Raw genomic sequence first — 14,016 nt, 5'->3', positions numbered from 1 at the left:
GATGAAAACCCAAACAAAATGGTGGGGTAAAATTTACCCATTACCCCATCCAGGGTAAAGTTTACCCAAGATGAAAATTTTCGGTCAATGGGGCGGCCCCTACGATTTTCTTCAAAATCGGCATGGTGATACTACAGGCCCAGATGATCAATCTGGCTGAAGAAACCCCTATGGGCATTGAAATCTATGGGGTAAAAACGCCCTTGGAAAGTTTTACCCACGCATTTCTGGCAAGTGTATCGCACGCATCCCCCCAATATGGGTATCATATGAAAGCCCATGAAAACCCAAACAAAATGGTGGGGTAAAATTTACCCATTACCCCATCCAGGGTAAAGTTTACACAAGATGAAAATTTTCGGTCAATAAGTCGGCCCCTACGATTTTCTTTAAAATCGGCATGGTGATACTACAGGCCCAGATGATCAATCTGGCTGAAGAAACCCCTATGGGCATTGAAATCTATGGGGGAAAAAACGCCCTTGGAAAGTTTTACCCACGCATTTCTGGCAAGTGTATCGCACGCATCCCCCCAATATGGGTATCATATGAAAGCCCATGAAAACCCAAACAAAATGGTGGGGTAAAATTTACCCATTACCCCATCCAGGGTGAAGTTTACCCAAGATGAAAATTTTCGGTCAATGGGGCGGCCCCTACGATTTTCTTCAAAATCGGCATGGTGATACTACAGGCCGAGATGATCAATCTGGCTGAAGAAACCCCTATGGGCATTGAAATCTATGGGGTAAAAACGCCCTTGGAAAGTTTTACCCACGCATTTCTGGCAAGTGTATCGCACGCATCCCCCCCAATATGGGTATCAAATGAAAGCCCATGAAAACCCAAACAAAATGGTGGGGTAAAATTTACCCATTACCCCATCAAGGGTTAAGTTTACCCAAGATGAAAATTTTTGGTCAATGGGGCGGCCCCTACGATTTTCTTCAAAATCGGCATGGTGATACTCCAGGCCGAGATTCATCTTGGGTAAACTTTACCCTGGATGGGGTAATGGGTAAATTTTACCCCACAATTTTGTTTGGGTTTTCATGGGCTTTCATATGATACCCATATTGGGGGGATGCGTGCGATACACTTGCCAGAAATGCGTGGGTAAAACTTTCCAAGGGCGTTTTTACCCCATAGATTTCAATGCCCATAGGGGTTTCTTCAGCCAGATTGATCATCTCGGCCTGTAGTATCACCATGCCGATTTTGAAGAAAATCGTAGGGGCCGCCCCATTGACCGAAAATTTTCATCTTGGGTAAACTTCAACCTGGATGGGGTAATGGGTAAATTTTACCCCACCATTTTGTTTGGGTTTTCATGGGCTTTCATATGATACCCATATTGGGGGGATGCGTGCGATACACTTGCCAGAAATGTGTGGGTAAAACTTTCCAAGGGCGTTTTTACCCCATAGATTTCAATGCCCATAGAGGTTTCTTCAGCCAGATTGATCATCTCGGCCTGTAGTATCACCATGCCGATTTTGAAGAAAATCGTAGGGGCCGCCCCATTGACCGAAAATTTTCATCTTGGGTAAACTTCACCCTTGATGGTGTAATGGGTAAATTTTACCCCACCATTTTGTTTGGGTTTTCATGGGCTTTCATATGATACCCATATTGGGGGGATGCGTGCGATACACTTGCCAGAAATGCGTGGGTGAAACTTTCCAAGGGCGTTTTTACCCCATAGATTTCAATGCCCATAGGGGTTTCTTCAGCCAGATTGATCATCTGGGCCTGTAGTATCACCATGCCGATTTTGAAGAAAATCTAAGGGGCCGCCCCATTGACCGAAAATTTTCATCTTGGGTAAACTTTACCCTGGATGGGGTAATGGGTAAATTTTACCCCACCATTTTGTTTGCGTTTTCATGGGCTTTCATATGATACCCATATTGGGGGGATGCGTGCGATACACTTGCCAGAAATGCGTGGGTAAAACTTTCCAAGGGCGTTTTTACCCCATAGATTTCAATGCCCATAGGGGTTTCTTCAGCCAGATTGATCATCTGGGCCTGTAGTATCACCATGCCGATTTTGAAGAAAATCGTAGGGGCCGCCCCATTGACCGAAAATTTTCATCTTGGGTAAACCCCTGGATGGGGTAATGGGTAAATTTTACCCCACCATTTTGTTTGCGTTTTCATGGGCTTTCATATGATACCCATATTGGGGGGATGCGTGCGATACACTTGCCAGAAATGCGTGGGTAAAACTTTCCAAGGGCGTTTTTACCCCATAGATTTCAATGCCCATAGGGGTTTCTTCAGCCAGATTGATCATCTGGGCCTGTAGTATCACCATGCCGATTTTGAAGAAAATCGTAGGGGCCGCCCCATTGACCGAAAATTTTCATCTTGGGTAAACTTTACCCTGGATGGGGTAATGGGTAAATTTTACCCCACCATTTTGTTTGCGTTTTCATGGGCTTTCATATGATACCCATATTGGGGGGATGCGTGCGATACACTTGCCAGAAATGCGTGGGTAAAACTTTCCAAGGGCGTTTTTACCCCATAGATTTCAATGCCCATAGGGGTTTCTTCAGCCAGATTGATCATCTGGGCCTGTAGTATCACCATGCCGATTTTGAAGAAAATCGTAGGGGCCGCCCCATTGACCGAAAATTTTCATCTTGGGTAAACTTTACCCTGGATGGGGTAATGGGTAAATTTTACCCCACCATTTTGTTTGGGTTTTCATGGGCTTTCATAGGATACCCATATTGGGGGGATGCGTGCGATACACTTGCCAGAAATGCGTGGGTAAAACTTTCCAAGGGCGTTTTTACCCCATAGATTTCAATGCCTATAGGGGTTTCTTCAGCCAGATTGATCATCTCGGCCTGTAGTATCACCATGCCGATTTTGAAGAAAATCGTAGGGGCCGCCCCATTGACCGAAAATTTTCATCCTGGTTAAATCATGCTTTTGGTTAAATTGATCCGGTATTTAACCATATCATTAGGTCCGGGGTGAAGAGATCTTTCAAATGGTGGTCTTATTTTTCAGTTTCGTCCAGCCGTTTAGGCGTAAAAGGGTTTTTAGATTTTTCCCTAGATTTCTAGATTTTTCCCTAGATTTGGCAGCCCCAATCTGGGCTGGGCCGAATGTGGGCTGAATGTGGGCTAACTTCCGTTACATCTCCTAGGCTCTATGCAGGGATTTTGGCAGGGATTTTTTTTTTCATGAAAAGCTGTTTTGCAACTAATGCGCCACAAATGAGGCATAATTTTAGAGAAGCTATTTTACGAGAATGAGATTTAATTTTGCACCTCAACTTCACAACGGGACTAAAAGGGTATTATTGATAGTGAAAGAATATTTATCTTACGAAAAAATCAAAATTCAACACTGGCCCAGGCAATGGGCCCCGGAAACAAGTTGCGCCTTGGTTGCGCCCTTCATCACTAAAATAGAAAATGCGCGCCAAAATAGTAGACGTGAAATAGTGATTCTGTTCGTAGCGTGTACAATCGAGATTAGAAGTGACGTCATCCCACTCAAAAGTGAGATTAAAACCGCTTGTTGCCTAGCAACCAGAATATATGAGAGGAAGAAAATATCTGATTGAACACATGATACTAAGAAATTTGTTTATAACAGGTTCTTCATGAGGGTTCCATGACAACTGAACCAGTGACAACCGAACCAGGACAACTGAACCAGTGACAACTGAACCAGGGACAACTGAACCAGTGACAACTGAACCAGTGACAGCTGAACCAGGGACAACTGAACCAGTGACAACTGAACCAGGGACAACTGAACCAGGGACAACTGAACCAGTGACAACTGAACCAGTGACAACTGAACCAGGGACAACTGAACCAGTGACAACTGAACCAGTGGACAACTGAACAAGTGGACAACTGAACCAGTGACAACTGAACCAGTGACAACTGAACCAGTGACAACTGAACCAGGGACAACTGAACCAGTGACAACTGAACCAGTGGACAACTGAACCAGTGGACAACTGAACCAGTGGACAACTGAACCAGTGACAACTGAACCAGTGACAACTGAACCAGTGACAACTGAGCCAGTGACAACTGAACCAGTGGACAACTGAACCAGTGACAACTGAACCACTAACCAGTAGCCCAGCAAGCAATTTTACTCCGGGCACAAGCAGGCTGAAGTGCGGCTTGCCCGAGATTTTTATTTATACGTTGCTAACTATTCAGGCGTCCCAGGTGGGCGTAACGGTTACCAAACCAGTTCGCGACCACCAGGCTCTGTCAGCCCTGTCAGCCGTCGTACGGCTCTCGGACGTACACTATAATAGATCGGACACAGATCAATTGGCAGCAGTAGCGGCGGAACACCTTCAATTAAGGCGGGGCACTGTCGACTTTTGGTCCCATTCTTTCCATGCAACGCCCATAGGGCTAATGTTAAAATGCCACAATCAAAGGGGGGCACGGTGCCCCGGTGCCCTCCCCGTTCCGCCGCCTATGATTGGCAGACCGGCAGATTGGCACAGACCGTCCGTCCAGCCACGCGCTACCTTATACCTATACAGCGCAGTACGACATTAGTTGTCCACTGGTTTAGTTGTCCGCTGGTTCAGTTGTCCACTGGTTCAGTCGTCCACTGGTTCAGTTGCCATACTGGTTCAGTTGTCACTGGTTCAGTTGTCCACTGGTTCAGTTGTCACTGGTTCAGTTGTCACTGGTTCAGTTGTCATACTGGTTCAGTTGTCACTGGTTCAGTTGTCACTGGTTCAGTTGTCACTGGTTCAGTTGTCACTGGTTCAGTTGTCTACTGGTTCAGTTGTCCACTGGTTCAGTTGTCCACTGGTTCAGTTGTCACTGGTTCAGTTGTCCCTGGTTCAGTTGTCACTGGTTCAGTTGTCGCTGGTTCAGTTGTCGCTGGTTCAGTTGTCACTGGTTCAGTTGTCGCTGGTTCAGTTGTCACTGGCTCAGTTGTCACTGGTTCAGTTGTCCCTGGTTCAGTTTTACTGGTTCAGTTGTCCCTGGTTCAGTTGTCACTGGTTCAGTTGTCTGCCTACCCTTCATGAGATCAAGATGGATACAAATTACAGATACCACTGACAGATACCACTGACAGAACATCTGTTGACAGATACCACTGATGACAGATACAGATAGTTCAAGCTGGGATAGTAACACCTTACGATATAGGCAGATACGATAGTAAGGCATTATGGCAGACGTCACACGAAGGGTTGCCATTTGGCAGCGGCAGCTTGCAACGCAGGACATTGCGTCTTTGTAAGTAATCAAGATTGCGCCCGTTTATAGAAAATGTGTGGTTTGATAGGCAAAGGTCTTAAAAATCACCATTGCAGTGAAACTAGGTCTCCGAGAAAGTCTTGTCAGGTTGTTTTATGCGTTCTTATTGTAATCCACCAAGAAAAAGATTGTTGATTTGTTACAAAACATTTTCATTTTTGATTCCAAAAATTGTTTACATCAAAACCAAATGCATTCCGCGTTAGGCCAACCAGTGACTTCTAAAGTCAGGTCAAGTTCCCCAAGGTCAGTCGGGCGCACTGTGGTATTTCTGATCCATTTATGGAAACGTTTCCATTTTTGGAACGATGTTCCAAAAATGGATACGCCGTTTCCAAAAATAGAAACGGTCTGTTCCATAAATGGAGACGCTGTGTGCACCGCCACCTTTAAAGCAAACTGGGCATTCATTGGTGCAATTTGGCATGCGCAGGATGCCACCAATCGACAGCCGGCATTCTAGTTTATGTTCCTGTTCTCCGACTTTCCGATCAGAAAACCGAAAGTTGACGAACGAGGCGACGCTCATAACATGTTGACGTGATAAAAAATTCACACGTTTTTCTAATCGAAAAATAATAACATTTATGAATGTTTTGAACAAAAAATAACGTTTTTAACAGACTACTGAAAGATTGGCCTATTGATTGGAGCAACCACATCACCGGGAACTTCAGTTTTTCGTTCTTTTTCACGCTGCATTTTCCGGTGTACCAGCGGCCTGGTGGTCGTCAATCTTTGACTAAATCGCATGAATGTTGTTGTAAAGCCCTATTTGGAGACTTAAGTGGGCATTTAATGATATTTCAAATGTGCTGAATATAATCGTAGGCTCGGATCAACGTAAATCTCCCTGCAAATACGTAAAAAGCAGGACGGAAATAAGGTCTGCACCGTCGTCACCAAATACCGTCGTATTCTGACGATGAATTTGATCATTCTAGCTCATGTGTAACATTGATATCAATTTTATATATTGAAATGATATCTACGCTTCATGTATTGCCCACTTTGGACCACATTTGTCCAGTAGTTTCTGGGAAATCTTAGTTTTAGTTGACTTTTGAATTTGCTAAAGCTGTGGCGCGTAATGTATTAGTATCGAACCCGACGTCCAAGGAAACTGCTGAGAGCCGAGATGTTAAACCAGTCCCAAAACATCAAATTTTTAGTTGCATGTGAATTTTAAAAACACATTTGAGCTAAGTTTGCACACATTTGAACTTCAGCGTTTCTATTTTTGGAACATCAGCGTTTCCATTTTAGGAAACTAAGTCTCCATAAATGGATACGATTCAGGAGCATTTTAAAGTGGTGAATTTGAATGCCTACGACAGCTTTCCATGCAAGAAGACAAGTGTTTATGGTGTATCCGCGCTTGTTTTACGCGAAACAGTGGTTATACATCAAATCCAGCCACCCTTGGCAAGAAAATTTGTGCGGAGATGTTAGCGTTTCTATTTATGGAACGAGCGTTTCCATTTTTGGAACAGAAGAGTAGTCAAAATTGGAAACGTTTCCAATAATAGAAACATCTCCATAAATGAATCGGAGATACCACAGTGCGCCCGACTGAGGTACAGGTATAGTTTTTGGTAAAATGTCACAAAAATGGCCACTGAGCTGTGATTTTGGCATCAATTCATATTCACCTAGCTCAGGCACGTTAAATGGTTATATACTATTATGGTTATAACCATATGGTTGTAACATATGGTTATAACCATTCTACATCTTCCAGTCAATCCTGTTAGTTAACTGCAGGCTGCAGCCCAGCCCCCACTGACCTTGAATGGCATTGGCTTGGCTGGACATCGCAGAATCTTGGTTGTCTGTGAGACCCAGAATCCGGGGCTAATGTTGGTTTTTCCCGACCTGCTAGCTCAATTTGATAGTAATTGACAAAAAAGTGCCATGACCTTAGTGACGTTACAGCAATATAAATTATAAAGGTGAAGCATCAGACCTCACAAGGAGTACATGGAGTCATGCTTCTTGCTTGAGGTAGTTTTATCATTCCCAGCACTAAAATAACAGTTGCACTTTATTACACATATGAGCTACAGTCTTATTTTTGTATAGCTGATTTTCTATCCATTTGAAAATAAGACTGAAAATTTCAAGTTTAAGGTTTCATTCAGAGGTATGTATGGACTATGGTCTTGTTCTTTGGGTCATGCCATGACCCAAATGACCAATTCCCAATATCTTCTTGCATTGGCTATGGGTCTTGTGCAATTTTTTGACACCTCGTGTCATCGTTCCAGTCCGTGAACGGCGCTGAGCAGCCGGTCGCCGCCTGGCTAGGGCCGTCAGTCGCCAGCCGAGCCGCGGCTCGTCGATCGCCGCCGAGTCTCGGTGCCAAGATGAGCCGCCGCCGTCGTGGGGCGGTGGCGGCGCCAGCGGCAGCCGAGGAGCCCCTGACGACCGCCGCCGCTACCTGCCCCGTCTGTCTGAGCGTGCTGCTCGAGCCGGTGACCATGCCGTGCCACCACACCCTCTGCAGGCCCTGTTTCGACTCGACTGTCGAACAGTCGGCCATGTCGTGCCCCCTCTGCCGCACACGCATTTCGGTGTGGCTGCGCAGAGCGCGCCGCGCCGGCACACTGGTAGATGAGGCGCTATGGGCCCGGCTGAAGACGACGTTTCCCGACAAGGTTCAGGCGAGACTGGAGGGACGCGAGGCAGACTTCTCCGAGGAAGGTGAGTACAAACAGAACGGTGAGCCGGTTCGCGGCATTGGCTGGTGTCAGCGGTTAACTGTTGTGCTGATTTGACGGTAATGTAGGTTCTACTTTGGCCTCATCTGCCTTTTTTCAAAGAGAAGTGCATTGTAAATGCTCATTTAGTTACTCAGACAAACCAAACATTTTTGGATATTATTATTGTCAAAGTTTTCCAGTGATCACGCTGAATGTATACGTAAAGCATCACCTCTATAGTGTTTTTTTTTTAATCCTGCATATTCCTCAAAAATCGAGTTCCTTATTACGTCGGCCGACGCGTTCATTGCCCTATTTCTCGGTATAAAGTAGTTTTCAGAGAGTTGCGCCCCAGTTATTGTTCAGTACACGACCGGGTCCGGCCCGCACTCGGCCGTTCTATCGTGCACTCGGCCGCTCTATCTTGCGACCTCGACCTGCCCGATCCTGTCGGCCGCCCCCTCCGACCCGACTATCGATCGGTGTGTGATGTCACCAACTCTGACGTCACTAACGTTACCGGACTAGCGACGGTGTGTTACCTGGTTCCATAGCACGGGGAGGTTACCTGTTGCAGGCTTGTCACGGCATGAAGCCAGTGGCAGACGTGTCGGGACGTCGTCCACAAGATCCCAGTGACGTCACTGGTATGTTACCGATATGATGACGTCACTTAGATGCTGAGTTACTCATTACGATTGTGACTCATGACAGCGAGCGATCGGGTCGCTGCGATAAAACTTTGCGGCAATGCCTCCATTGTTTTTAACATCTCCTTTACGGAAAGCGAGTTGAATATTTTGGAGAACTCGTCAGTCGAACCCTGGGCCTCGTTTCATAAAGCGAGTCCGTAACTTACGCCGGGTTTTTGGGCTTGTATTGCAATCGCATGTGAAGCGATAAATTTATTTCCCCTTCTCCCTTCTGTTCTTGCTTGCAAGATAAATAAATTCAACGATTCAAACTATCGTCATCGCTTCACATGCACTTGCAATACAAGACCAAAAACCGGCGTTAGTTACGGACTCGCTTTATGAAACCAGACCCAGGTTCCTTATCCACCCGTTCTATCACATGTTAAAGTGTCCGATAGGGAAGATAGGCAGCGTGATACACTCGGGGCGTTCGTATGCAATCGAGATTTATGTGGTCAGCTTCGTAGGTACTGTCTTGCTCCCGTCTGTCGTGGGAAATAAGTTTGTTTGCCAACTACTCGGCTGTGAGATGGCTCATCAGTCACGATATGACTACGAGTCACGACCTTACTTACGCTGTGGCCACCTTGCTGCGACTTTTTCAAGATGCTAAAGCCCACCCTCTCGCTTCAGTGTCTTGAAATATTGGCAGGGTGACACTCCTCTTTTCTTAGACCTCATTCGATTTTCTCTCCTTATGTAGGAAAACATATGTTCGTCCACGTACGTAAATACCCCCCCCCCCCTTTCCCCCGCCCACCCAGACACCACCCACACCCGCCCCAAACAGACAATCTTCTGGTGCTAACGGATACGGCCCCGGGCCCCGGAATCTACCCACCCTGACGTCCCTTCTGGCATCGTCTTACTCCTTTCTCTGTCTTGCGGTGCTAGCCGACCCCCACTCAGCTCCAACTCACCCCTCTCCCGTTCTACCGCCACAGACCTGGAGCCGGTGCCTCAGCTCCAACTCACTCACCCCTCCCCCGTTCTACCACCACAGACCTGGAGCCGGTGCCTCAGCTGCTCAGCGCCCCGGGAGAGATCCGACGCGAGTTCGAGCAGCAGCTGGAGGCCGTTCGGGACGAGGAGGCCGAGATCCGCAGTCGCTCCGAGCGCGCCAGTCGCGAGCTGATCGAGCGCCTGGAGCAGGAGACCGCCGAGGAGGCGCGCAGGAGGCTGGAGCAGGAGCGCAGTGACGCCGAGCTGGCCAGAGGAGTGATGCAGCAGGATGAGGTGGTGAGGAGAACGGGGCTTAGCTGTTTGGTTTGTGGGTGAAAATGTGCCAATGGAGGGTTGCATGTTGTCGCGGAACAATTATGCCTAGTGTCTGTATTTCCCCTTTTCATCTGCGTCCCGTTTCGCCCCTTACATGAGGTGTTCGATAAGGAGTTTACTGAATCGCTTAACGCTTAATCGAATCGCTGAATCGCTTATTTTGTAACATTCCAGGCTTTCAAGTGCTCAATATAAGCCAATACGCAGTCAGTGAGTCGGTTTCCTCCCCTCCGTCAGTTTCTGTCACCAGGTCGGCCGGCGCTCGCCGGTGACCGGCCTCGGCCCGGCGCCGGCGGCGCGCACCGACCCAGCAGCAGCAGCACGCCCCTGCGCGGCCCCATGGACGTCTACATCGGCCAGATGACGCCCCGAGTCGGCGGCAAGCGGCCCGTGTCGCCCATCCGGCCCCACGCCGCCGCCGGCGGTGACGATGCTCCGCCCCCGGCCCTGGATTCCACGCCGTCGCCGACCGGCAGCGGGAAGGAGAGTAAGTGACGCGTTTGAGTGGGGTGGTGTGGTAGACGAGACGAAAGATGGATGGCAGCTTGGGGACTTCTGGGGGAGGGGGTGGACAGTTTATAAATTATATGACGGTTCATATTGGTAAATACTAAATACTAAATGGTGCCTTGTGCTTCACACATGCTTTACCTTTACTTGTGTCTGTTCTGGCACAGTCTTACTTCGCCAGGCACCAGCTTGAACAAAAGATGTATGATGATTGGACAAAAACTCGCACATTCATTGTTCATTGCATCATCGCATGTTTCGCCTATTTTGCTTTTAGCATTAGCAGTTGGAGTGTTGTTTGTGCATTCTGTTTTTCCCCGCACTCGAGTTCTGACTGTTGCCGCTCCTCTCCGCAGACAGCGATCCGTCCGCCGCGGGCGGCCGCTGCAGCCCCCAGTCCTCCGGCAGCGGCGACAGCATCCGGGCCGAGCTGCGCCACTTCAAGCCGATCCGCTCCGCGCCGCGCACCCCGCCCAAGCGGCGGCCGGATGGGGTGCTCGGCGCCCCGCCTGTGGTGCACGCCGTCGCTCGCTTCCAGGAGCGGCCCGAGGGGCCCGGCAGGACGGCCAGAGGACAGCGCGCCGCACGGGAGGGTGCCGAAGACACTGGCGCCGCGGGGGACAACGGGGAGAACGTCCCGGCGACGGCAGCGGGGAAACGACCGGCTGAAGAGCAACTGCAGAAACGGAAACCAACGAAACGTCGTCCGCCCCCGACTGCGGACGAGCTGGACGGAGACTCGCGCGAGCTGCCCGTCCTGACTCCGCCGCCGCCACCGGCTCCGGAGGCGGAGCACGACTCTGACTTTGACATTGATCTGGACTCGGCCGAGCTGCTGGAGCAGCAGCGCGAGGCTGAGCGCCGGCTGGCGATGGAGCAGGCGGACCGGCGGCTGGCCGAGCAGCTGCAGCGCGAGCTGAACACCGTGCCGCCCGTGGACCGCAGTAAGGGCAGCGCAGACGCCTACAGTTTACGCGGGGCGGCGGGCGAACACTCGGGCACCCAGACTCGGTCGAGCGGACGGTCGACCGACCGAAGGCGACCGGCGGCGGCCTCTGGCGGGCGCAAACGGCCGGCGGCGGCACGGAAACAAACCAACCGCCGCGACCGGGCGCAGCTCTCCATTCAGGAGAGCCTGAACAGATCGCGAGTGTCGGCGCGCAGTGGAAGCCCGGAGTGGTAGTGATGCGTGGCCCGGTGTGGCGAGGACTTCAGACCGCCGCAGGAACGGCTGAGCCGGGGGTGGTAGTGCCTTGTGGCTCGGTGAGGACAGACTGCGGACCACTACATCGACGGTCTGGCCCCGTGAACGGTTTAGTGTGTGCCTTGCCCTACGTGACCTGGAGGGATCGTCCCGGAGTTTGGTGACTGAACTGTCGCGCGCTGTATCGCTACTGACCGACAAAGTGAGATCGGAAGTTCCGCTTCGGTGCCGTTTCCGCACGCACCATCCCGATGTTACAGTACAAGATCACGTTTAGTTCGTAGACCAATTGATTCAGAGTTAGCAGATGAGCTGAGCTAGTGGTCTGTCTCGGTCTAGGGTATTCGGTGCCAGCTTTCCCGGTGTGGTGTCCATTCCACTAAATGCAATAAAACAGCAAACCAAGTCGCGGTTATCTACTTGCAGTTGTTGCTAGTTGGCATCGGAGGACCGGGCATTAATTTACTCAACCTGTGCTCTTGTCGTGCCTATGATGCTTTTCTGTGTGTACGTAGGTACTATGATTTTGCCACCGAAGGTTCTCATTCGTTTTGAGGTTGGCGATTCGTTTGAAAGCTGGTTATGTGCATTGCTTTCACGAGACGATGTTTATCTTCGATGGGTACGCATCAACTTATCCCGTGAGGTCAGCCGGTACGTCACCCAAAAAAGGACGGCTTGCCATTGGAATACAAGTGTGGAATTCCTATTGGTGTTTCCATTAACCCTTTTGTGGTGTATTTGAGTTTATTTCTATAAAGGCTGAGCGATCTTCAGCAGTTGGGCATGATTCAGCGCTTACGGTGGAATTGAGCAGCTTTCGTTTTTATGACGTTTGAGATTTCAGTATTTCAGTCGTCTTCAGAAGTGATTAGCGAACAAGCCAAAAATATGCAATTGTATTTATAGCAGTATCGTTCTGAATTAATTCCATTGCAGCTGTTTCATGCCACTGGAGCGTTTTCGTTTCTACATGTAACTGATCGTATGTTCATTGATCAGTTATTGAAGATGGGCGAAATCGATGCTAGCGTCCTACGGTTTATCTCGCCCTTGTCCTTCTTGACTATGCAGCGATAACCAAGATGCGGCGATTGCAATGTTAAAACCCGCGCCCTGATGGGGGGGGCCATTTTGGCCCCCCCTGTCGTTTTTCTTAAATAGCAAGAAAACGGCGGCGCGCAGCGCCGCCAAATTTTGGGTACCTTACCGGGCATCAATTTGACACCTTCACACAAAATTTCAAGTCACAGGTCACCTCAGGTCAGGAGTTATTGAGGTCAAACTGAGGTCATGTTCGAGTAAAAATGAGCAAAAAACATGACATCTTGAAACGCTCACCAATTCTACAGTTAACAAGCAATTTTAAAGTTCTTTATGTGGTTGTGTAGAGCAAAAACGGCGCTACAAAACTGCTATCTCGGATTTTCAAAATTTTGGGATTTTGACCCCAAAAACAAAAAAAAAATGATTTTTTTTTAGAAAAACTCAAAAAATTTCCAAAATTTTTTCGAATTTCGAAAAACCGGCATTTATGTGGTAGTCCCTGCGCTCTTCGATATACATACCAAATTTTAGATCGATACCTCTTTTTTTGCCAAGTTATAGCGAAAAAAACTGTTAAAAATTGATGACGTCAAATTTTTGAACTCAATTTTTAAGCGATTCTAGACGTCGTAGCGCAAAACAGAGACCACCATTGAACTCCCCGTGACGAGCTGCATCGAATCGATACCCATTTTATGCAAAAATATCAACTTTGAAATTTGACCTGACCTTGACCTGACCTTGACCAAAACGTGACCTAAGCTGGCTCAAAAGTCTTCCTGACCCACATAATCGCATTTGTCATGTAAAATGGACCATAAAACATGTATCACACGACACTTTCATATTGTGACCCCCCCCCCCCCCCCAGTGACCTGACCTCTGTGACCTGACCTGGTATCAGTGACCTCAAATAGCAAAATATGTGTTTGAAGAACATTTCCCCATCGATGATTTTCAATGAAATGCATTTTACTCGATTTTACAACGCATTTCTTGAAATGCCTGTAAACGGTGAAAATTCGACCTTTGACCTGACCTGTGACGTCATCAGTTTGACCGAGGTCAATGAAAGTCACAAGGTAGTTCCCCGTTGGGGCTATCCAACGCCGTTTACCACTTGTCGCTATGTTGCGTGGTTCTCGAGATCTTAGGGGGGGGGGGCCAAAATGCCCCCCCCCCCCATCAGACCGCGTTGCTCGGCTGACCCTATCAGGGCGCGGGTTAAAGAATCAATACGAAAGGTTTTTACGACAATTATTTGGTCAGATGATATGTAAACAAAGCCAACTTTTCCAAAAATAG

General features: G+C 48.5%; 1 protein-coding gene across 6 annotated transcripts; it reads left to right on the top strand.

Moving 5' to 3' along the window:
* Positions 1-3,660: 3,660 nt before the first annotated feature.
* Positions 3,661-12,373, top strand: LOC122385033 (E3 ubiquitin-protein ligase RNF168-like). Of its 6 annotated transcripts, none has more exons than XM_043372995.1 (6): positions 3,661-3,682; positions 5,106-5,254; positions 7,543-7,978; positions 9,676-9,908; positions 10,188-10,437; positions 10,817-12,373. In XM_043372995.1, exons 3-6 carry the CDS (start codon positions 7,642-7,644, stop codon positions 11,641-11,643), a joined length of 1,647 nt encoding a protein of 548 aa, XP_043228930.1. In that variant the 5' UTR covers positions 3,661-3,682; positions 5,106-5,254; positions 7,543-7,641; the 3' UTR covers positions 11,644-12,373. The 6 variants fall into 6 exon arrangements, with proteins under 6 accessions (XP_043228930.1, XP_043228925.1, XP_043228927.1 ...); XM_043372990.1 differs by having other exon boundaries at positions 9,676-9,911; XM_043372992.1 differs by having other exon boundaries at positions 3,669-3,682; positions 5,122-5,254; positions 9,676-9,911.
* Positions 12,374-14,016: the final 1,643 nt, after the last annotated feature.

The sequence above is a fragment of the Amphibalanus amphitrite genome, unplaced genomic scaffold (assembly GCF_019059575.1).
Source record: "Amphibalanus amphitrite isolate SeventyFive unplaced genomic scaffold, NRLGWU_Aamphi_draft 000206F_arrow, whole genome shotgun sequence".
In the NCBI taxonomy this organism is placed as follows: Eukaryota; Metazoa; Arthropoda; class Thecostraca; order Balanomorpha; family Balanidae; genus Amphibalanus; species Amphibalanus amphitrite.
The sequence above is the reverse complement of the archived record's forward strand: the minus strand, read 5'-3'. Positions and strand labels throughout refer to the sequence as shown.